The 23,544-nt window shown below is 35.8% G+C and overlaps 2 protein-coding genes across 2 annotated transcripts; one reads left to right on the top strand and one right to left on the bottom strand.

The window, feature by feature from the left end:
• Nucleotides 1–325: 325 nt before the first annotated feature.
• Nucleotides 326–5,528, bottom strand: fam3a (FAM3 metabolism regulating signaling molecule A). Its single transcript, XM_039652209.2, has 10 exons — nucleotides 5,271–5,528; nucleotides 4,799–4,860; nucleotides 4,602–4,709; nucleotides 3,688–3,711; nucleotides 3,471–3,594; nucleotides 3,043–3,101; nucleotides 2,898–2,948; nucleotides 2,708–2,792; nucleotides 2,438–2,564; nucleotides 326–609 (listed from the first exon to the last, which is right to left on the bottom strand). The coding sequence occupies exons 2-10, from the start codon at nucleotides 4,809–4,811 to the stop codon at nucleotides 511–513; spliced, it is 690 nt and encodes a 229-aa protein (XP_039508143.1). The 5' UTR covers nucleotides 4,812–4,860; nucleotides 5,271–5,528; the 3' UTR covers nucleotides 326–510.
• Nucleotides 5,529–5,887: 359 nt separating this feature from the next.
• idh3g (isocitrate dehydrogenase (NAD(+)) 3 non-catalytic subunit gamma) lies at nucleotides 5,888–15,264 on the top strand. The gene is made up of 14 exons (XM_039652208.2): nucleotides 5,888–6,005; nucleotides 6,408–6,455; nucleotides 6,846–6,857; nucleotides 6,978–7,075; nucleotides 7,165–7,280; nucleotides 7,389–7,449; nucleotides 7,638–7,770; nucleotides 12,469–12,602; nucleotides 12,703–12,805; nucleotides 12,903–13,049; nucleotides 13,683–13,777; nucleotides 13,925–13,985; nucleotides 14,426–14,557; nucleotides 14,688–15,264. Exons 1-13 carry the CDS (start codon nucleotides 5,937–5,939, stop codon nucleotides 14,525–14,527), a joined length of 1,179 nt encoding a protein of 392 aa, XP_039508142.2. The 5' UTR covers nucleotides 5,888–5,936; the 3' UTR covers nucleotides 14,528–14,557; nucleotides 14,688–15,264.
• Nucleotides 15,265–23,544: the final 8,280 nt, after the last annotated feature.

Here is a 23,544-nt window from a genome sequence, read left to right as displayed (position 1 = left end):
ACTCAACGATGTTAAGGTCGATTCCTATCTAATTTTGTTTACAGTGCATTTCATCAGTGCATACTTTCACATAGAACACCTGGAAGAAGATTGGTGCCACTTATGACAAGTCTTATGACACTTTTCAGAAGTATGGATTAGACTAACATTCCACAATGGACTCTCTGCATGGACATTCTTTAATGTGTATATAATTATCTGTCTTTGAATGTAAATGCAAATGCTACCCTTCAGAGCAACCACTAGACACAGCTTTTATATACAGTCAACTTCACCCAACCCGTATATATATATATATATATATATATAAACATTCTGTTTAAACATATTTTAAAAAATATAATAAAGAACAAAAAGAAAAATTACTTCTTTGGTCAATGAAACTATTCTAATTTCACTGGACCAGACAGCTTCTTCCACTTCTATGTTCACTTCAGACAGTCAAGTCACTTTTGCTCCTTGATTTTTTGGGTTTGATGTGTTCCTACAGTTCAAAGTCCACTTGAGTCCTCAAGTCTCTAACGGAGAGCGCAGAGGAATGCAGCCATCCATCTCCAGTGACTCAGGCCAGCCTTCATATTTATTATTGCTTTTACTGTTCTTCATTCGCTGAAAGACAGAGAAAAGGAGGTAAAATCCATGCTTTAAGAATTCTAAACCGTAATTAACCTTTTCAAAATGGTCTCTTAGGTAAGCTCTTCAATCCTTTTCTTACTGTTGTTCACTTAGACAAGCTGTCAAAACATCCACAAACAGCTCAGTTTGGAATAAAATGTTCCCAAATGTGCTCAAAGTTGCACAATTTGGAAATTATATTGTACGTGGGCTAAAATGAAATTGCAAGGCGTTTTATCGCTAATTTCTGCTTTAAAGAAACACAGCAATTAAAGTGATTACAACATCAAGCGAGACATTTTAATCCAAAGAGGCTTGCAAATGAGGAATATTAGAAGCAATTTATTATACAAAAGTAAATTTGAGACTTTGCTTGTGAGGAAGTAAACATTTCAGAAAATTAGAGTAAAGAGACAAGAAAAGGATATTTGAAACTATTTATTTTTTAGCAAATGTTTAATTGTGGTTTAGGTTGCAGAAAAAGGAGCATTTTGGTGTTTTTCATGAAGGTCGTAATGGTCCACCGCATGAAGGCTCTGATTTTCCTGATGTTAGAAAGTTCAAACTAGATCTTGGGTGGTCATTTAAATTTGGGTAGTTATCATCAAACACTACACGTAGGTTTCTGTCCTGGTTGTTTTTGGATAGCTTGAATTATTTTAACTATTTTATCCAAACGCACAGGAGAAGCAATAGCTTTTCTGATACTAAGGCAAAGCATAAGCATCAATTACTTTTTAAAAAATACATATAGATAGTAAAATTTATATTTAGAAAATATCACCTCTAATAATCTTAGACCTATATTAGATCTAACCTTAGACCATTATATATAACCTATATAATACCTCCATGTTGTCCATGGCACCATGTTTTTTATTCTATTACAGTATGAAAAACATGTTTTTGTATGTAGGGAACAGGAAATGGTGTTCATATGTTTACTAAGAGGTATACAGTGATATAACTGGTGTAATATAACACATAAATTAGGGCTGTGTATCAGCAAGAATCTGGTATACACATATATATTGGATATATTCTTGGATCCTGCTTTAAAGGGGTCATCGGATGCCCATTTTCCACAATTAGGTAGGATTCTTTAGAGTGTTCATATAAAATTTGTTCTATACTTTGGTTAAAATTCCTTAATGCTTGTGTAAAACACACATTTTACCTCCTCAAAAACAGCTTTATTTCGGTGCATGTCTCTTTAAATGATAATGAGCAACTGCTCACCCCACCCCTCTCTTCCATGAGGAGTGTCAAATGACTGAGGGCAGAAATATGCGAATACGGAACAGTCTGTCATTGGGTGGAGGATGAGCATTATAACATAGTGCTCGGCCGATTATTGAGAGTGTTTAGAATGAGAAATATAAAAAAAAGAGGTGGATTTTTTTCATTGTATGGTGGTTGTGTGGTTGTCTACAAAGACACAGTATTTCACAACAGAAAGTTCATATTCCAAACCATGACTGCATGACACTGTTTTCTTTATATTGAATACTGTAAAGCTGCTTGCTTTAAAGCATCTACATACATTGTATATACCCAGATAGCACAGTTACGTCTCTAAGATATCTGCTAAAGATCGCTTAATCTGATAAACATTTTAGAAAAAGTAGTTTTACATACATTCTAAATCATAAACATCTTAAAGACATTTTCTAAATGCCTATTTAACATCTTTTCTCAGATTCAGTTTTTCCCGAGTATTAGATTTTAGCATGGCTTATTTTGCAGACTCTTGTCTTTTGTCGATCTCCTCAGTGGTTTCTTTATAGTGACAATAATGCATATTTCTTTCCATAAGTCCTACCTGTTCAAATGGACTCTTATTCTCTATTCCTTTGGCTCCAACAAACACCCAGCTGTCCCTGAAGCTCAGTTCCTTCGCTGCCGTGCTCCCCAGCTCCTCGAACAGCCGCCGGGCCTCATCGTTTAACCTGTGAATGGGTTAAACACTCTGGTTTAAAATCCAACAAGAAACACTGAAAGAAAAGAACCCTGATATGCGAGAGAGATTAGGTCACAGAACAACAGTAATCTGGGTTTGAAAGAGGAGTGCACAAATTAATAAGACTCTTACTTGGTGGCAGGGTCATCAAAAGAAGCAACAAATACTAGCGTTCCTTCATGGAGAGGCCGAAGAAACTTCAGCAGCTCTGCAACCTCTGTGGCGGAAAGAGAGAAAACACTCATATTAGGAGATGATGGACCACATCCATGAGAAAACGGCAAACTAGCCAAATAATATATCACCCTAAAGGTCAACTTACCTCCTGCCCACATATCAAATGCTTTTATCTCCAAAACCTCTCCACTGACCCCTGAAAATGGAAATATTCCTATTAATTAGTACTTGTTTAAGTGAATATGTTGTACATTCAAGCATAACAGTATAAAAGAATTTGAGCTATTTACCATTTACTAAAGCAATATTGAGACCTCTGCCCACATTGTTTTTAGCACTGCTGACAAGACTGTAAGATCAAACAAGTAGAAGTCAAACAACATTCGTAAACAGCTATTGTAAATATTATTCTAAATAGACACTTAATTCTAAGGTAGAAGTTAAGGGAGGACCAGAAAATGGAATATGAATATGAGCAAAAACACAGGCACGGAAAGAGAAACCAATGCCTACTTGCATCACGTTCCCCAATAAGATTATGATTCTGGTAGTGATGGCCATGAGAAAAACAAAGACGATATAATGAATACCAGTGGAGACAGAACAAGAAAAAGGGAGGGAGGTTGCATGCGAAGCTTAGTGTGCAGCGGTGCCCATGCAAGCTCTTTAAAGAGACCGACAGTGATGCCGCAGCATTTAAAAATGTCAGTCAACTTGCATTTTATCCTCCAGACACATTTTGGGGCCGATGACATTGGCAGCGCCAGAAGTCAGCCGGAACGCGAGATGTTTGGGGGGGCACGGTGCCGACAGGCCACATTTGTACTTGCGTGGTCGTGGTTCTGCAGGGGAGAAGGTTATTGCATTGAATGTTCAGATTGCTTAAATGTTTCTTCTGAAAATGTCAAAGTAGATGTACTTTAAGTCATTTTTACCTGGAGTGGCTTCTTCTTGTCCACCTATGAATGATATATATATAATCAAAGTAAGCCTAACAAGTCATATAAGATCAAACAAATGGTACATATGGTACACACACACAATAAAAAAATAAAAATCTAAATAAAACATCTCTTCTCTGATGACATGTTCACTGGGTGGGACAGGACAACCTGAAACATGAGATAACAGTAATAGCAAACCACAGGGACTCCTTTCCTGAGGGACAAAAATCAACATTTTCTCTCGTTTGAAAAGCTGTTTTACTAAGATATACATCACAATAGGGAAGAAAAGACCATCACAACTTGTAAGAAAAGTGGCATGATCAAGTGGCGGAAATAACTGATGATTTTGCACAGCACCGTAACAAAACTCAGACGCATTTAAAATAACACACCAATCACAGGCAAAGCGTGCAAACTCAAAATAACTTTTGGTGCACTTTATTTTTTATTTTTATAAAGCACATTTAAAAACTACAATCTTTCACGAACTACAAAGTCCGTGGGAAGCCCGAACACATTAAGACCTGACAGCTGGGTGAAAATAACACACTTTCGACGAGCCGCAGAAATATGGCCATGCCCTTTTTTGCATATTCTGGAGAGAGGGTTTATGTAAATGTATGGGTTAGTTACAACATGGGACAACCCGCTGTTGTCCCATTCGAGTTGTTTTTGTAGGCCTGTTTTTTAAAAGACGCTATCTCTGCTTAAACAGAACTTTCAGTGCTGCAACTTTGCATATGTTCATGCACCAACATCAACATTAAACACTATTTAAAATGAAAAAAGGGAAATCGCACTCAACCACTCCTTTAAAGCTATTAATAGAACTACATGTTATATGCTTTCCAAGATAACAGCATTGGCCATGGAAAAACCTACATCATATAAAATAGCCTTACCACTAAAGAGTGTCTTTATCAAGGAGTTCCCATCCCCTCCTAGCATTGAATTTGCTAGAAGCCATGTGAACCCCAAAAGAAGTATCAAGGCAACAGCACGCATGGCCACTGGGGAATACAAAGGAAGGAAATAGTACTTTAATTTCATTGTGACAAGGAACTTGTCTAGTTCGTGATACGTGAGAAAATGCACAGACCTGTAAACCTCATGGTGGACAGATGTCAAAAATCTTGTCAGCAAATGGTCACTTTTAATATTCTGTTTGGAGCAAGAAAGACAGCATTAATGAAAAAAATACGCATCGTGTAAGTTTTCAGATTAAACGCTTCTAACATTCCAAACAACAGGATTCAGTAACTTGTCATTAAGGACATTTAGCTGTTAACGCTTACTTATAAGATAGTTTGACCCCTAAGTCTACTTCCTATTTTGATTTCAATACATCTAGCTGGGTATTTAATGGCTAAAATGTGTTTTAATTACAGTTTTAGCCCACTTTTATGACATTATTAGTCTTTTGGGAAGCAAACCTCCCTGGAATTGAAACCTAGGCAAAGCTTCATACGCCAAATCTGTTGATGCAAGTTAAATAAACAAACAAACTCATTTTTATACCGGACCACACCAATTGAACCAAAACACACTAATAATAATAAAAATAACGTTACCTTTCAAAACGTGAAGTGAACCTGACCTGTAGCTACAGGTTTGCTGCAGCTACTCTCTTGGGTTGTGAAACTGTCACGACTAATTTACTCGCGTCCTAAACACGTTCATCTTAAAAACCAGTGACGACTGGATTAGTCGGCAGCAAATAAACGAAAACACAACGTCAACGAACACACAATTAGCTACGTATTAACAAGTTTTCCTTGTTCGTCGACCTCTAGAAGCATAACGTTACATTTGTTGCCAAAACACCAATCCCGATGACAGTCTTCCGGTTCGGTTCCAAAATGATGAACACGTGGTTCTTTTGCCAACCCATTATGCAAATATAATCTATGCTCCACTTCCTAGTGTTTATTTAAATTAAATCCAAATTACATTTGACCCATGCAAAATTGTGTAATTTATATAGATAGATAGTAGTCATTCTTTAAATATGTAGGTTTGTGATATTACAGCAGAACGACATATTTAAATGTACAATAACAAATCTGTATGAGTGTAAATTTGCCAGTGCCAAAGTAACTAACGTTAATATCCTTTTAAAGATTTTTAAAAAAAAAACGCAGTCGGAACTATTCTCCACAGGTCTGTGTTTAATCCGGAGAGTAGGTTAACACACACACACACACACACACACGCATACTCATGCGCATACTACTGTCATGATCATGGCCACTCTTACTAAAGCTTTAAAACCAATCTTGGGAAGGCAATTGGGAAATGCACCAAAGGCAAGACATTTTATTTACATATTATGACCAGAGAAACCGTATACATACAAGTAATATTCAGAAATGATTTCTCAACCCTTCCTATTAGCGTGACATGTTATTAAGACAAGGTCAGAGTTAGCTTGCTAAATGTCAGATTATGTATTAGTCCGTATTATACATGTATTTTAGCTCACTCAATTCACAAATTTGTTCATTCATATTTAAAATTAAACTGACGGCATTAGTTCAGTGATTTGGCAGTGTCTTAAAACGTAATGACCTGCTGTTTTTTTTTTTTTTTTTGCATTATAGTAACCAAATGATGTTCTATATGTCTGCAGCTTACAAGGCTTTGAAACACTAGCATGACGTGAGGGGTGCTATTACATATTGTAATGCTTAATCGGTTTGTTTTTGTAGGTCTTTGGCGCAGCAGTCAGCAATCAAAGAGGAAAACCTACATACACAGTGGGTTGTTGTCTTTACATGGCAGGCAGGCAGCTAATAATGCCTGTCTATATACATGGCATTGGGTTGTACTAAAGAAATTTTTAGCTTAATGTCTTGAGTACAACACAGTAATCTAGGGCTAATAATGTTTCCTGTTAACAAGTGTTATTTTTAGTTTTTTGAAACTGTCCAACACTTGTTTCAATATAAGTTGAGATCTATCTATCAGATATGATTGGTTATTCATTATTTGACAGAAAAGTGTTCTTTATGGTACTATTGAGTGAAACAAAAACATGTCTTCAACATAAGTCATAAGATAATAATGAATGGTGGTTCCCAATTCTCTCACTAACTGTGGATTTTTTGTTTATTCTTATTCACCTCCGGTCCTCCTCTGTCTTGAAGGGACAAATCATAGTAAGTATGGAGTGACAAAAGTAAACAGAAAGAATGAAGCCAAATACCCAAGTTATTTACATGATTAACATGCACATGTAATATAGCCACTGAATGTTAATTCATAATGTTTGTTTGCAGCCTCCTCCTGCCAAGTATGGAGGCCGGCATACTGTAACATTGATTCCTGGGGATGGAATAGGACCTGAGCTGCTTGGCCATGTGCGGGAACTCTTCAGGTTTGTCAAATCAATACTTTTAAAACAATATATAATTAGTGTCTAGTAATAATGTGTTACCACACTAAGATTTTCATGTTGAATCACAGATTCAGCTGTGTTCCTGTGGACTTTGAGGTGGTGAATGTAAATTCTTCATTAACCAGTGAGGACGACATAAAAAATGCCATTATGGCCATTCGCCGCAATGGAGTTGCTCTTAAGGGTCTGTACAATCAGCTACTTATTGACAATGTTACAGTTGTTTCTCTGTTATTAGTGAGATTTTAGATAACAAACTGTTTATATTTAATCATTTATCTTTTTTTCTCAGGTAACATAGAGACCAACCACGTAATGCCCCCTAACCACAAGTCAAGGAACAATCTTCTACGGTAAGGCTGAAAGACTAATAATTACACAAATAATCTATTTATCCATCAGATGTTTATGATGCTGTACAGAAAGTTGTTGGGCCCCTCAGTTTAAGTGAGAATGCCTCAGATTTGGCCTCCAGTCTATTACTGTGTGTCTAGACTGGTTCATCTCCAACCACAGCTCTCTCTCTCTCTCTCTCTGTCAGCACAAGTCTAGATCTGTATGCCAATGTGATGCACTGCCAGTCACTTTCTGGAGTCCAGACGCGCCACAAAAACATCGACATCATCATCATTAGAGAGAACACGGAGGGCGAGTACAGCAGTCTGGAGCATGAGGTCAGGAGTTAACATCACCCACTCATTAGACTTTCACACAGCTCCACCTGTTTCTAGCACATCTTTCCTCACATACAGGGTATTGACATGAATTTATCAATAAATACATTCAAATGTGTTATTTTATTGGTCATGTAGAAAAATACACTATTGTTCAAAAGTTTGGGTTAAGTAAGATTTTTTTTTAATTCTTGAGCAAAGTCTCAAGTAAATAATAAAAAATATAATAAAAATAAAAAAATATATTTTTTACTGTCACTTTTGATCAATATAATACTTCCTTGCTGAATAAAAGTATTAATGTATTTCAAAGGGGAAAAAAAGTCACTGACCCCAAACTTTTAAATGGTATTGTACATAGTAAGCATTCATAATTTTGAATATTTGTTTATCATGGAATAATAGTACAATAAAAAAAAATTTGTTGCCAAAATGAATGTTATAACTTAAAGGCCATGGTGCAGGTTTTTTTTTTTTCTTTTTTGGCAATTTTCTAGTTGGTAATAAACATTTAAACAGTTATCCATTGTATCTGATGTTGTAGGGTACTCAAAAATTAAAATATAACACGGAAAAGTGGGTGAAATGTTAGCTTTTAGCTAAAGCTAAGCGAGGATTCTTATTTCTCCCACAATGCATTCCATGACGTCACATGAGGCACTCGCTGACTGTTGGACGACAGACAGCCCCGCGGCCCGCCTACCATTTTGAGGGAGAGTGATACGAGGAGTTTAAGTTAGCTAGCTAGTGAAGCAGTGACACTGACAGTTACAGATTTATAAGTAAATATAGATAGATAGATCTTCCGAAGCTGGGTGCAGTTTGTCAAGATTAGGCGAGCAGATTTTTCAGCTAAGTTAACGTTAGCTCTGTCGCCGCCTACTCGAGAATATGCAGCGCGCATTTCAAAGAGGAGGATAACCACTCAGGGGATGCCAAGATGGTCTTACTTCACTTGGATTAAAGAGTGAGAGGAGTGCTAAATTACTTCCAACCGCACTGCCGTCTGTGAACGCAAACCTCTCTGCTTGCCCTGTCCCGAGGTCGAGAGACACCGTCTGCCGCAAGCGAGAAATTGCCACGGTAAGCATCATGCTAACGTTAATGTTTACAAGCTGCATGTTAGCTAGCTCTGTGTGTATTTTGTATAACTACCGTGTTCCCTTTGACATAATAGCCTCCACTACAAGCACGATCACTATGACATTAGAAGAGCATTTTTCGTGATGCACGAATTTGAGCCAAAACAAAATTGCCCAGAAGTAAATGTCCATTATTGTCATGAAGGCTTCGTGGCTAGTGTTTGGATCAGTGGTGATGATCATCAAGCGGCTTTCGCAATCGTGTGTTTGCGTTTTGTTATAACGTTAGACTGCTACCTACTGTTCTCTTTTTCATTGACCGTGTCGTCAGGGCTGTAGTGGAGGCTAAATGCAGTTTACCTGCTGAAATTAGGTCAGAAACAGTTTATCCACTTTTCACTTCAGAGTTTAGCTAAGTTACCTCTCAGTAATTCACTACCTCACAGAGTTTATGTTACTAACTTTACCACGTGTATTACCACTAGTATTGTATAACATTTAATAGTAACATTCAAATCATCAAATATGGTCTGCATTTTTTTATTTATTTATTTTTTAAAACATTTAGTAGTGCATATTAGGGTCCAATGGGTAATCTCCCTGGCAATCTCATAACATTCTGTTTACTGTTTATGTTTGCTATAATTCATATGCAGGACAATTTCATGTTTTTCCATTAGTGGCAATGATCTTTATACAGTATTATTATTATGTCTGCAGGTTATGCAACATCATTAATGAAGGCCCTTCGGGAAAGCTACACCAATTCACCTGCGGCTCTTCGAGAGGTTAGCGCCAGTTTGTCCCCATCGCCCCATCGCCACATCCTTCAAACAGGTTCCTGAGGAGGCCGTCAGCCTCTACCTAGCCCGGCAGTCACGCTTCAAGAACCTAATTTCACATTATTTTCTTTCCACAGACAAGTCCAATGGTTTAGTTGTATTTATTTATTTTAGTTGTTAGTTATCTTCTTTCCTTCTGTCCCTGTCATCTCATTTAGTGGTGGTTTCCTGCATTCTGCATGTTTTGTTTTTTTCTTTGTGTGCTGTTTCTTTGGTTTTACTTTGCACAAAATCATTACTTTTTTTTCTTAGGCTATTGATTATAAATTCCGATTCAGCCATTAGCCTACCTTCGTGATCACGCAAAGCGGTCTGGAGAGGCGGTCTGTTCAGAATTACAACCAACATAAAATATAAGTGTGCATGTACAAATTTGCAGTAATGTTCGGTAAAAATAAACTTTATTAACATAAAATGAAACCGGAGAGATAGTTAATCATCCATAACTGTTAACGGGATTAATTTCAGCATGGCTAATGTGCCCCTTCTTCCTACCCTAATCATGGACTAAACCATATCAGAAAACACATACAAATACATGTATTTGATGTACAGTACACATGTATATTTGAATCACACATAACTAACCTTAACCCATAAACATAATATATTAATTGTGTGTGTATATATATATATATATATACACACACACACACACACACACACACAATTCATTTATTTAAATGGGTTAGGGTTATGTGTGTATATATGCATAGGCCTACATACATACGTGAATATATATTATAAATAATATATACTTCAGGTTACCATAAGTTAGCTAACTTTAATGAAGAGTTGGTCATGTAAGCTATAGCTTGCTGCAATTAATGCATTATCTTCCAATAAGCATTAACTAAAACTGGCTACATAAAATGTACTGACTAGATTCACGAGAGGTCGGCTAATGTGTGTAAAAGTAAAACAATACAGTAATTTCATTAATTTACCAGCTCCACGACACGCGTTAGTTCAGAGTTCCAGAGTTCCTATGGCGGTCTATGGGAGTGTCGTAACTCTCTCTCTCTATGGCTCTCTGGACTACACTATTACAGGCTAAAGATTTTTTGTATAGAGTTGTTTACTTAAAACCTGTGTCTTTGTTCAGTAATCTTTGTCCTTGTTCAGAAAATGTTTAGTAACCATTACAAGCAATGCCAATAAACTGTTTTATTCTTATAAAAATTCATGTGTTCTGTGTACTTTATAACATTTTGAGGGCAATTGGGTGATGACAACAGAATAAGCAATTATATTTTTAAATTAATTTTCATCCAAACGAGGCGATTGAAAGCCCTGATAGGTCTGGTCACGACTTTGGAATTGTTGTCTGATGGTTGAAACCACACGAGAGGCTTCTTCTGCTCTTGCTTAAAACACCATAAGCCCAGCATATAGCCTGTCTGTATGCACTGTACTGGTATTGCCTAGGGATAAGTAGGAAAGATTCTTAAGTTTTAAACTCTGTAAGTAGGTTGGAAACGTCTCTGATTCATGTTTATTGTGTATGCAACACATCTCCTGTCACCTATAGCTGTTGTTCATGAACATACTCATGCGTGCTGGTTTGAAGGGGACCATTATCTTGCATGAAGTGTGAGTATGCTATGTGTAGCACAAATGGATTCAGGCATTATGCCTCATATCCAGAATGCTGGATATGTACACGTTACATCTGTATCAGTATATTTTAAAGTAGCCTGCCTCCTCTGTATGGATAGAAAATTGTTATATTACAAGACACAAATTCAGATAGGCTTCTCAGAGCCTGTTTGGTTTGAATGAATGAAATGTCTCTTCTGTATTAGAAAAATAAATATATAATTATTTTAGGTTTGAATGAATGAAATGTCTCTTCTGTATTAGAAAAATAAATATATAATTAAGAAATAACTAAAATAAATACCTCCAAATGTAACAAAAATAGCTCTCACAAACTTACAAAAACGAACTAACAAAATGTATCTAGTTTTCTTCCTCCTTATCCTGTTTTTCTTCCTCATGCTTGTTTGCCCATCTGATCTTTCCCAGAAGTTTTTTGAAAACCAGGACATTTTCATAATTAAAAAAATAAAATAAAAACAGCCAGGACAGGACGTGAAAACAGAAAATGTCCTGGTAAAACAGGACTGTTGGTCACCCTAACCAAGTCTAAAGTCAGTGGCGCGTTGCGTGTACTTTCAGATGCTATTTTATCCGCATGCTTGCAGATACAGAGTGAACAACGCGCATACACATAGTAGATTATTCTCTCATTTACACAGATGCATTTTACTTTTTACAAATGATGCATTATTATAAGGAAAACTATTTAAACACGAGGGAAATCATTGTTGTGTTCATGATGACGATAGGAAAAATAGGCATAAAGCATACACATTTGCCCAAATTGATATGCATAACCGAAGCTAATATGGGTGGGTTTGTCCCATCCCCAATGTCACTTCTATTTCTTTTACAGCCCTGACGAGAACATCGATCTCCTCGGCTTTGAACCATCAGACTACTGTGAACCGATTCTGAAGCGCGCCGCTGCCTGCAGCCTGCAGCTGCGTCTGCCTCATGTGACGTCATCGCCGAGTCGCGTGAAAAATAACCGTCACTAAACAAAAACTACAAAAACGGGACTTTAACACCATTTTTGAGATATTTCTAACTTCATATACATATCTTAACTGCTTTATGTACCCATTAATCGACAGTAGTGTTTAACCTGCACCATGGCCTTTAATGTATATATACCCTAGAAAAAATAAAGAATTTTCTTTGTGTTTTAGAGTGTTTCAGGAGTTGTAGAGTGTCTGAAAATCATCACGAGGACCAACTCCCTCCGCATCGCTGACTATGCCTTCAAACTGGCCCGAGAGAAAGGTCGCCGCAGGGTCACGGCTGTCCACAAGGCTAACATCATGTTAGTTAGTCTACAACTTGTCTGTACAATTAATTCACAGTTTGTGGCACAAAAAATCAATGTGTCAATAATGTGTTAAAACACACTTTTCTCTTTACAGGAAACTGGGGGATGGGCTTTTCTTGCAGTGCTGTAAGGAGGTGGCCTCTGGTTACCCAGACATTGAGTTTGATAGCATGATTGTAGACAACACCACCATGCAGGTGAGCAAATAATCAAACAAATCATGCTGACAATTTTGATGTGTTATGAGAAAGAAAAATAAGCCTGTTACTATATTTATTGTGTTATTTCTTTCAGCTTGTTTCTAAGCCCCAACAGTTTGATGTTATGGTGATGCCTAATCTCTATGGCAATGTAGTCAGCAATGTGTGTGCGGGGCTGGTGGGTGGACCCGGTCTGGTGCCTGGTGCCAACTACGGACGAGACTATGCTGTGTTTGAAACGGTTGGTTTGAAGGAAAAAAAACTGAGCAATTAGTACAATCCTAACTTGCAGGAATTTTGAAGGTCACCCCTTAACAATAATCCTTATGTTTTTAGAGTTTTATTTTCTTTGGCCTCGGTGTGAATCATAATTATAGTCAGCTATGTAAATGGCTTTAAGACCTGCCCACATAAAATGGCTAGCAAAACGCTGCCATTCATGTTTAGGGTCAATAAGATAAATGCTATAACTTCTTAATCACTGGAAAATCCTAAACAAAATGCATCACAGTTTCCACAAAAAAAAAAAAAAAAAATAACAATGTTTTTAATACTTATAATGTTTCTTGAGCGCCAAATCGGTAGGCGAGGCGGCATTTTTTTTTTCCGGGACGGCCACTTATTTAAAATCGGAATTTCTCCAAAATAAAAAACTTTGGAGACTTTTGGGATATTGTAAGTTCACAACTGCAGGAAATAAATCGCACTGTGCGAGTGATTTTTGGATATTTTATTACAAAATTCCTACATATTGTAACTTTAAAAGAATTATGTTTATTTATTATTTCTCTATTGAAATTGAGCTATGCCACTGAAAATAAAATGCAAATATTGAGTAACTTTTAAATGGCTGGGTTTAAATATGTCATAACAGGCCACCAGGAATACAGGAAAGAGCATTGCCAACAGGAACATCGCCAACCCCACTGCCATGCTGCTTGCCAGCTGCCTCATGTTAGATCATCTCAAGTAAGTGATGAGCTCATGTGTTATATTATAAGTGTCCACTCTTATGATGATAATTTTGCTAATTTTTGCCTTTCTGGTTCTTTGTTAGCTCTTGTATCTTTAACTTGATGAACGGACAGAATATTTACGATATGACTTCTTTTTCAGGCTTTATGACTATGCCACCATGATCCGAGGTGCAATTCTCACCACTATGAACAAGACCAGGGTCAGTTATATAGATTCTTTCTAAAATATTAATTCAACCTCTAAACATTTTACAGTTGGTCTAGCACATCTTGTATGGCAGGTTCTAGCTCACAACTTGGATACTGTCTGGTGTGAAAACCTGTTCATGAAGTTACCATTTAGACCAAGCAATTCTACTATTCATTGGATTTGTGCATGAAAGATTTCTTTGTAGTAATCAGTAATATTATTTGACTGTATAGATATTGATGTAGTTACACTACCGTTCCTTTTTCTTGGTACAATTTGTAGATTTTTCATAGGGTGAGGTCACATGCTTGTTGCACAATTGATGTTGCACAGTCATGTTGTAATGCTGTGGTTTTCAAACCTGTTCTGGAGTACCACCAGCCCTGTACACTTTGGTTGTGGTACTCCAGGACATGTTTGTAATGTGTTCTGTGATGTTTCCTGTTTCAGTTACACACAGTTGACATTGGGGGGCAGGGCACAACTTCAGAAGTGGTTCAGTCTATCATGAGGAACATCGAGAGTGGCGGTCCCCTCACCACCGATATCTAAGCTCAGTCAGCATCACTCCACATCTGTTTGGTACATTTTCTTTTGTCAATCAGTCTATAATCCATGCCCAGGAGTAACAAGCCTAAGTTTCCTTCCAATTCCTATTTGGTAAATCTGTTTATATTTCATCTCAACTTTTCCCTTTCCAATTTACTTTCAGATGCATCAGCTTCGTAAGGACATCCGTTACATGAACTTCAGTCCAAAGATTCATTTAAAATGCAGCATTGTACATTTGGTGTTTCTTGGGCATAGTGGTCTTTCCTTGGGAACGGTAGAGCTTTTAGATGTATCATATTGTTTAAATGCTATGCTAACACAGTATTTATGAGGTTCTTGAATTTAGGTTTCTGTTTCTGCTGCTCAATTGCATTCCAAATTTGATCAGTTCTTAACACGTTATTCTACAACACAGTGTATTCATTTTGGGTTTACTTCAATGAACCTGAATAATATGAACAAACCTCCAACTGTCCATTTCATACTTGTATAAACTACTGCATTTTACTTTTCTAGCAGCTTACAGTGTTGGGTGTTTAAATGGACTTCATGCTCTGGTATGATATTTTTTCATTAGACTAGTATTATTTAAGCTTAATACTTAATGTTGGTCTACTGTTGCATCATTTAGTTCAGACCTTTATGTTAATTTAAGTTCTTGATATGCAGTGGTTAATTGTATTATTGATCTGTCATACTGTCATCTTATGAGTTAAACATGCACATTTTACATCAAACATGCAAGTTGTCATGCCAAGCCTTTTTGACTCCAAGGCTGTCCACAACTTTTTTTAAATTAGTTTTTACTTGTAAGTTCTACCTGATAAAATATATCAGAGCTTGACATTACTATATACTGCTAATTATTAAAAAATGTAATTGAAATAACTCTCTCTGAGTCACCCAGTCCCCATGAGTGAGAAACACTGCTGTAAGAGTTAAAAAAAAACTGTACTGTCTCACAAATCATTAATGGCTCAAAGGTAATCCAATGACATAATGAATAAAATGGTTGTCCTCTTTAAAATGTCTTGTTTAGTGTAGATCACTGACTACTTAAAGACTGAGAAATATACATTTGCACATTTTTGTTTTTCACATCTGACATGACAAACAAGACAAGTGTTAGCTATGGGATGTATTCAAGATGTGTTGTGTTAAGGCTTTCAGGAGCCGGAGAGTTTGGCAGTACACTTGCAGTTCCATTAAAGCAAACACTGTCCAAGTGAACAATAGTGGCAAGAAAACATCAACTTTCCAGTCGAAGAATTATATCTTTTTGGGGCTATTGCCGAATGTTCTGTATTTTGAACCAAGAAAAAAAAGAAACATGTTTTCCTGCAGACATCGTTATTTACAGGCCAACATACTGACTAAAGGATTTATGCATCAAGTGTGAGTCTGGGCACTAGAGGGCAACAAATCATAGATAAATGTATCTTTTTGGAAACAGCTTTGTGCATAACCAATAAAGTCAGTTCAAATTGATTCTTAGCCACAAAACCGCATGTGTTCTTTTCCAAATAATCCGACAAGATGACATGAAAATCTTTTGATTGTTTACAGCTGGACCTCTCTGTGTGGAAAAAAAAATATCATGATGTTCTGAGCTGGAAACCCAAGGGAATATTATAAAAAAAAAATTATATTATGAATCTTAGAAATTTAATTTCCAGTGACATGCGTCAGAAAAAAAAACAGCCATTCCCACTGCCGTTCAACAGCCTTTGCAATCGCTAACAAAATACAGCAGCTGGGGAAAATATGTGGAATGTTATTTGTAGTACATTATACAAGTCTTTGAACAAATATTGGGGTTAAATATCATGTAGCCCTGTACATCAAGTGTTTTTAACGAGAGCCAAAACGAGTGAGATGGCTTGTAAAAATCTGTGAATACTAGAACATGCAGTCTGATAAAGGTGATGTCTTGGAGAAAGTCTTGAGAATTAACCATTGCTGTACTGCAGTGCATGATCTGAACTCAATCAGTCAATGCTGAATATTTCATGTTAACATATTTATTTGTTGAATAGTTGTGTAATAAGCAGGATGATGGACAATAGCCAGTCAATATAGCAAAATAAAGGTAGTTTGACCCAGTCCCAATCTAATTTCTCATAGATTTTTGCATTGTCTGAAAGTTGTGTATGAATTCATGGCACATTATTTCTTATTCGAGTCTGATGTTGATATTCTGTATTTCCATACTATTATGTGGATGTTTGTTTGTTTGCTTTTTAAAATCATGATCAGGTTGCATGGCATCACTACTTGGGAATTTTGGTTCACACACAGTTGGCCAAATATTTTGCTTTAGAATTTTCTGATATGGCTTGGAATTCATTGATCCCTTCACAATTGTAAGCTGTCCAGGTCTCGAGGCAGTAAAGCATATTGGATATTGCTGTGCACTTGTTTATCTGAGCAGATTCACAAATACACTGCAGATCTATGGAGATTAATGAACAAAAGATGTTACAAGAAAGAAATGTCTGCTGATCTATATCGCCCCTCTGGGGTTCTGGTTCATGGATTCTTTGTCTTGCTCTTCCACAGATAATTGCAGAATGCCAACTGAATCTGAAGAGTAGAGGTTTCAGCGAATCTTCGGTCATCCTTTAGAGTTATGATATGAGGAACAGAGTTTATACACGACAGGACTGATCTATCAACCACTGCTTGTCAGGTTCACAGTGAGGAAAAAAAGTATTCGAACACCCTGCTATTTTGCAAGTTCTCCCACTTAGAAATCATGCAGGGGTCTGAAATTGTCTAAAAATGATCAAAAAATAAATAAATAAATCCAGAAATCTTAACTATTTGTATGATACAGCTGCATGTAAGTATTTGAACACCTTAGAAAATCAATGTTAATATTTGTTACAGTAGCCTTTGTTTGAGGGTCAGTTTCTAGCTGATAGAAAGTATCATAAAAAATAGTAAAAAAAAAAATCAAACATTATGATTTTTTTTATTTTTTTTATTAAGTCTCTCACAGTGGACTTGCACCTACAATGACAATTTCAGACCGTCTTCCATGATTTTTAAGTGGGAGAACTTGCAAATATAGCAGGGTGTTCAAAAATACTTATTTTCCTCCCTGTACATATTCTGTGACTGTTTAGCTTAATGTATGCATCAGTTGATATCCAGATAGTTTCGGAAGGTTCAAGAACTTTTAACTTATGTTTTTTACTTAAAGTTAAGGTTATATTCAGGTCAAATAGTGACTCAGTGAATATTGGCAGACAGTGAATGTCAAGGGGACTGCATGGAAATATGTTCTTGGTCTGAGTTTCAATACTTTTGAACAACTCCTGTTCAGGGCACCTCTAGTTTCCAAAATGTAGCTCCAGTGTAATTAGGAAACAGGAGTTACTTATAAGACACTTACTCTATTATGTCCAGTCCAGGTGATTTACAATGCTTTTACTTTCTGTGTCCTGAGCATTCTCTCACTCTATCAATTTTCCACGCTTTTCCATTTGGTATAACAGCACATGAAATCACTTATTTATACGGCACCATCACTCTACTACATTCTTGCTTTCAAACTCATTTCCAGCAGCTTTTCTTTAGTCATTTCCTCAATGGATTTCAGGCCCATGATTTCAGGAGTTTTTTTCATTGCCCTCATTTAAGCTTCTCACACATTATCATGATTAATGATATGGGGTGTATTTTATGGAGCCCCCCTAAAGGGACCTTTGCAAAAAAAAATAAAAATAAAAAATACTATCACGTGCGCACGCCATACATTTCAGTGCACGCGATGTACACACGCTTCCGTTTGCGCGTCACAGTCATTACTATGAGGAAAACAAGAGAATGGATGTCAAAGTTTAAACTTCCCCTCTAGATTAAAAAAGACAAACGTGTTATTAAACTGTTGGTTAGGCCTACCACTCAACCAATACATCCTTGTTATTTTTAAGGAATTGGTTTAACAGGGATATTAATCATCTTATGAATATGTTTGATAATGACTGAAATATTTTAACATACAAAAAATGTATGTGAATCTATAGTTTTCCAGTGCATTTAAAGAATTTAATTCTGTCATTAAAGCTATTTACCCTACTCTGACTCATCTTATCAAAAGTCATATTCAAATTAACTCCACATTAATGATAAATCCAAAATTAATTTTAAATGGCATTGAATTGATTGATGAAAAAATGCATTATTATAAAATATTTGTACAATATTTCAAATACAAAATAAAATAGCACCTAGAGGATTTTGGAACCCTATTATTGATAATATATTAATATTATCTGCTGACTACTTGGTTAATCTCCTTTAAATATTAATAATAAAACCAAAGAAATACGAAAAAAGAAAATTTAAAATTGAAATTTAATTTAATATAAGAAAATTTTTGCATACCATTATCCTGTTAAATCATTAATTGCAAGATACTCTGATATATTTGTTCCTTTTATAAAAGTGGGAAAGAGGTGTTGTTTTTTGAATGCAAAATTATCCAAAATTGTCAAGCCTTTATTTGTTATAATTTGATGATTATGGCTTACAGCTATGAAAGCCTTTTCACAATTTTCTAAATTTGAATTTGGGGTTTTGGGAATTTGTTGCCAGAAAATGCCACGAGACTTTTTGTTGTGCACTGTAAAAATGAATGCGCTTTATCTAATCAAAACAATTGTGGCAACAGATTACAAGCAATATTATTAATTAAATTTAACAATAGAATTAAGTAATAATTAATCTAATTAATTCATTAAAAGTTAACCATTTAAAATGAGTACAACTTTTTTAAGAAAGTATGTTTAAGTCACCATTATGGTGCTCAGTGTTTGTTTTAGGTTTGTTTAAAAATGACGTTTTTCTCCTTCAGTGATTCTGCTGGTTAACATCAAGTGTTTTCAATGTTGGCAATATAAAATAAAGATAATATAAAATAATTAATCTTTGACGTCTGTCTGTTATTCAGATATTTTTGTTTAATTTTTTGGTGTAAACTTTACTCATTTTAAATGGTTAACTTTTAAGGAATGTTTTGATTAAGTATTACTCAATTCTAATTTGTTCAATTTAATTAATAATATTGCTTGTAATCTGTTGCCACAATTTTATTGATTAGATAAAGCATATTCATTTTTACAGTGTGTTTAGCCAGTTTAAACTGAGCCAAAAAGTAGTGAGTCAATCCAACGTCAATAACGGGTGTAAAAAATACCAAGAAATTACACTTAAGTTAAAGTACAATGTTAAACTGCTTGTGAAATGGACAATGGAGGTTTTCTCAAAAACATTGATGGAAAGTGACGTGTCAGTGCACAAAAATTGTATTATAATGTCCGAATAAATTTAAAGTACATTTTAAGTACAATTTAAAAAAAAAATCAAACAATTAAATAAAATGAACTTTCCCATTTGCTTCAATTGTGAAAAAGAGGTTGGTAAATAGTGAATAGGGAGAAATAGTGGCTATAATGGCTCACTGGCTAATTTGACACTATATAGTATGTCACTACCATTTGTCAAGATCATAAGTGTTAAAATGTTTTCATATATATATATATATAAAGTATTTTAGAGAAAAATGAGAGACACTTTTGCAGCAGAAGCTTATGCTCTAGCTTGGAATAGTCTCAGAATGACTTATTCTCCTTTCCCTCTTTGAGGGGTATTTGTAATTCTTATCAGTTTAACATCATCACATTGCTCTTGTCACATCATTCAGTTTACTTTTACTGTCACATTACAACTCTCCCAATTTCCTCTGAGCGCTGGAATCATACTATCACTTATGCAAATGAGAAACCTCCCTTACTCCCCTAAGTAAAGCAGGTTTAAGGTGCACAACATGTTAAAAAGGAGAGTCCATCAAAGAGCAGCGTAATTCTCAGCTGTAGCCTCCCCTAGTCATGATCGCCAAAGACTTGTCTAGACTGTGATTAAGGACATTTATAGAAATTTCTAATAACGGATTTAAGGCAGGGGACAAGTACATGTAGACAACGATAATGAGAGAGTGAGAGCATGCATCAAACTCCTCTCCCCGTCTCTCTGATGTTAGTGTTCTCCCTCCAAATATATTGGAGAACCGTAACTAAAGAGCTTTTGATGAAACAAATTTTTCTGAAATCCACCAGAAAACACAAGTCTGATTACTTTCGCTTTCATTCTTCCTATCAAAAGTGCTTCGGATAAGCATGGCTGTGACGGCTTTATTTGAGGTTTGAAGTTATCGAACCATCAATCAGTCAGAAATTTCTTGGGGCTTCCAACTGATATGCAGAGGTAATGTAATTATTAAAACGTAGCAGTGAGCTCCTCTCTACTATGTGAAAATATGGTACAGTTCACGACAATACACTACAAAAGAAACTTTAAGGCTTCTGGCAGGCATTTCTAAAGAACATTTTAGGGACTCCCATTCCGGATCCTGAATGATACTTTTTTCGATACCAATTTAAAAAAAAAAAAAATCGAATCGGTTTTAACAACATTATACAAACTTTGGTTTTATTTTTTCAGTTTGTTGACTTTTTTACACTCATATTTTGAGTCTGTAAAAAAAAAACCAAATGGTTAAGTTTTCTGGTTACTTTACTTCAATGAGCTTGTTTCTGTCTTATCTTAATACATTGTTTAACAATGAAACTGAATGAAAATTGAATTGAAATGGATTACTCATACAGTCACCTCTGATAACAGATCACTCTAAATTGTAATTTAGACAAGAATTTTCTGTAAAGCTGCTTTGAAACGATATGTATTGTGAAAAATGCTATAGATACAAATAAAAGTGATTTGTTCCGCTAACATTATTTGGTTTCGCTTCTGCTATGATAAAGAAGTGATAAAGAGTTTCTCAAATCTCTTACTACATCTTTAAACATGACAGTATTATGAAATACAATTCTATATATAATTTCCCATGTATACTGAGTTTCACAGTACATACTACACAACCACAAAGATTTCAGAAGACCTGTTTCTGCTGCTTAGTTAAATGGTTGGACTGGGGAAGGAGTTTTGAATTCTGAAAGTTCGAGTAACACAGTAGCCTTCATCATACATCATCAAAAGAACACAGGAAATCCGTTTTTCCGTGATTTAAAAGCAATGCATTCTGCTAGTCTGCGTGTATTTGCTTTCAGGATAAAAGGCAATTGTTTCCAGCTCCAAATGAATATGGGCCTTATTTATTAACATTCCTCAGAATCAGTAGAGAAGTGCTCCGGACAACACGCAATTGATTCCCACTGGGAAATCTAAACAGATGAGACAGCATTTGTATATAAAATTAATTTGATATGTTTTTACCTAAACATAAGGAATGAAGAATTTTCAAGAATTTGATAGTTAGCAATAAGTACATTTTTAATGTTTTTGAAAAAAGTCTTTCCATGCTTGCCAAGGTTGCATTTATTTGATCAAAAATACAGTAAAAAACAGTAATGTTTTAAAATATTAATGCACTTTAAAAAAAAAAACTGTTTTCTGTTTCAATACAAAGTTCTGGCATGAAACTCTGGCTCTGTTTACATGTATATGGTTATTTTGAAAAACCGAGACATTTACCGGTTTTGCCCTTCGTTTACATGCAAATGGAGAATTCGCCTCTGAAAACGAATCTTTCTAAAAACTCCGGCCAGAGCGGAGATTTTGGAAAACTTTGCACGTTTGCATGTAGTGATGTTTTGTTTACAATCCCTCCACCACCCCTTTGCCTCACTTCTAGTCTTAAATACTCTTGCAACAATGGAAAATAGCTGGCAATGTGTAAATGTAGCCTCTAGATGGTGCAGGCTAATAGGTCCTTTTACTTACCAGTTCATAATCACTTTGCTATCTATAAGGGGTTGCTGATTGGTTCCTGCTGTATCAGTACCCAATGAGCTCGAGGCTCAACCCTCAAATACTTGGGTAGCATTTGTCTTTGCTGTCCCCATCTCCACCTGTATAGATCTGCTACAGCTAATTGATGCTGTATTGTACAGCAGCAGCATGTCTTACTTGCTCACAGCAGAGTGTTGTGTATGAATTGACAGTAGCAAATCTCGTACTTGCTCTGAGGCAATAAAAGCGCACCAAACATACAACATTGTCATACCCATTACCATCCCAATCACTCCTAGAGTTGTCATGACAGAAATATATTTTAACAATGTAATTTATTCCTGTGATTTTGTGCTCAAGAAACGGATACAGTAGCATTCAAAGAAAAATAGAAAATAGAAAATAAATAAACACTTTAGCAAGGACACATTAAACTGATCAAAGGTGACAGTTTTACTAAATATTTCTATTTCAAATGTTGTTCTTTTGAATTGTCTATTTATCAAAGAATCCTGAAAATAATGTAAGTCAGTTTTCTGTTGGTTTAACATCATTGTGATAATTTGATGTGTTGCGCACCTTTGCACAACTGTAGTAGAGCACATATCCTAACAGAGATTCTAGCACCTCATTGTTATTGCCTGCCACTCAGCTAGTTGCTATGGCTATAATCAGCTGCATATGCAATGAAATTTTGCTGTCTATAAAGGTATCTACTTTGACTCTAGTATGACTGGGTTCTTTATATACCACAAGCTATTACCATTAATGCTTGCTTTCTCAAAATCATGGCACTAGACCAATGCATGAGTATTGGTTTTCCATGTTTCTGATGGTACTCAAAGTGGTGCTGTTTCAAGTCAGTTTATTTTCTCCTGTCAGTCTGAAACATTTGTTTGTACATGCACGTCGTCACCAAGTCTTTTCCAACACGGAGTGTTAATTTGTTTTGCTTTTGCCCAATGTTTATTGGATATGTTTTTATGTCCTCAGGGTTGGAATGGCACATGTCATGAGGGACACTGAGTAGTTGTTTGGTAAGGATTACATGTACTCCAAAATTAAATAGGTTTTTAGTGCTTATTATCCGCAGTATGTGAACTTGATGACTCACAAGAACCGTTATGTTCCCTTTCGTGTCACTCCGAGTTAAGTCGGATGACAATGAATGGGGTTTCACTTAGAAAGCCTATCAAATAATA

The sequence above is a fragment of the Pimephales promelas genome, chromosome 20 (genome assembly GCF_988280905.1).
Source record: "Pimephales promelas chromosome 20, fPimPro1.hap1.1, whole genome shotgun sequence".
Classification (NCBI taxonomy): Eukaryota; Metazoa; Chordata; class Actinopteri; order Cypriniformes; family Leuciscidae; genus Pimephales; species Pimephales promelas.
The sequence above is the reverse complement of the archived record's forward strand: the minus strand, read 5'-3'. Positions and strand labels throughout refer to the sequence as shown.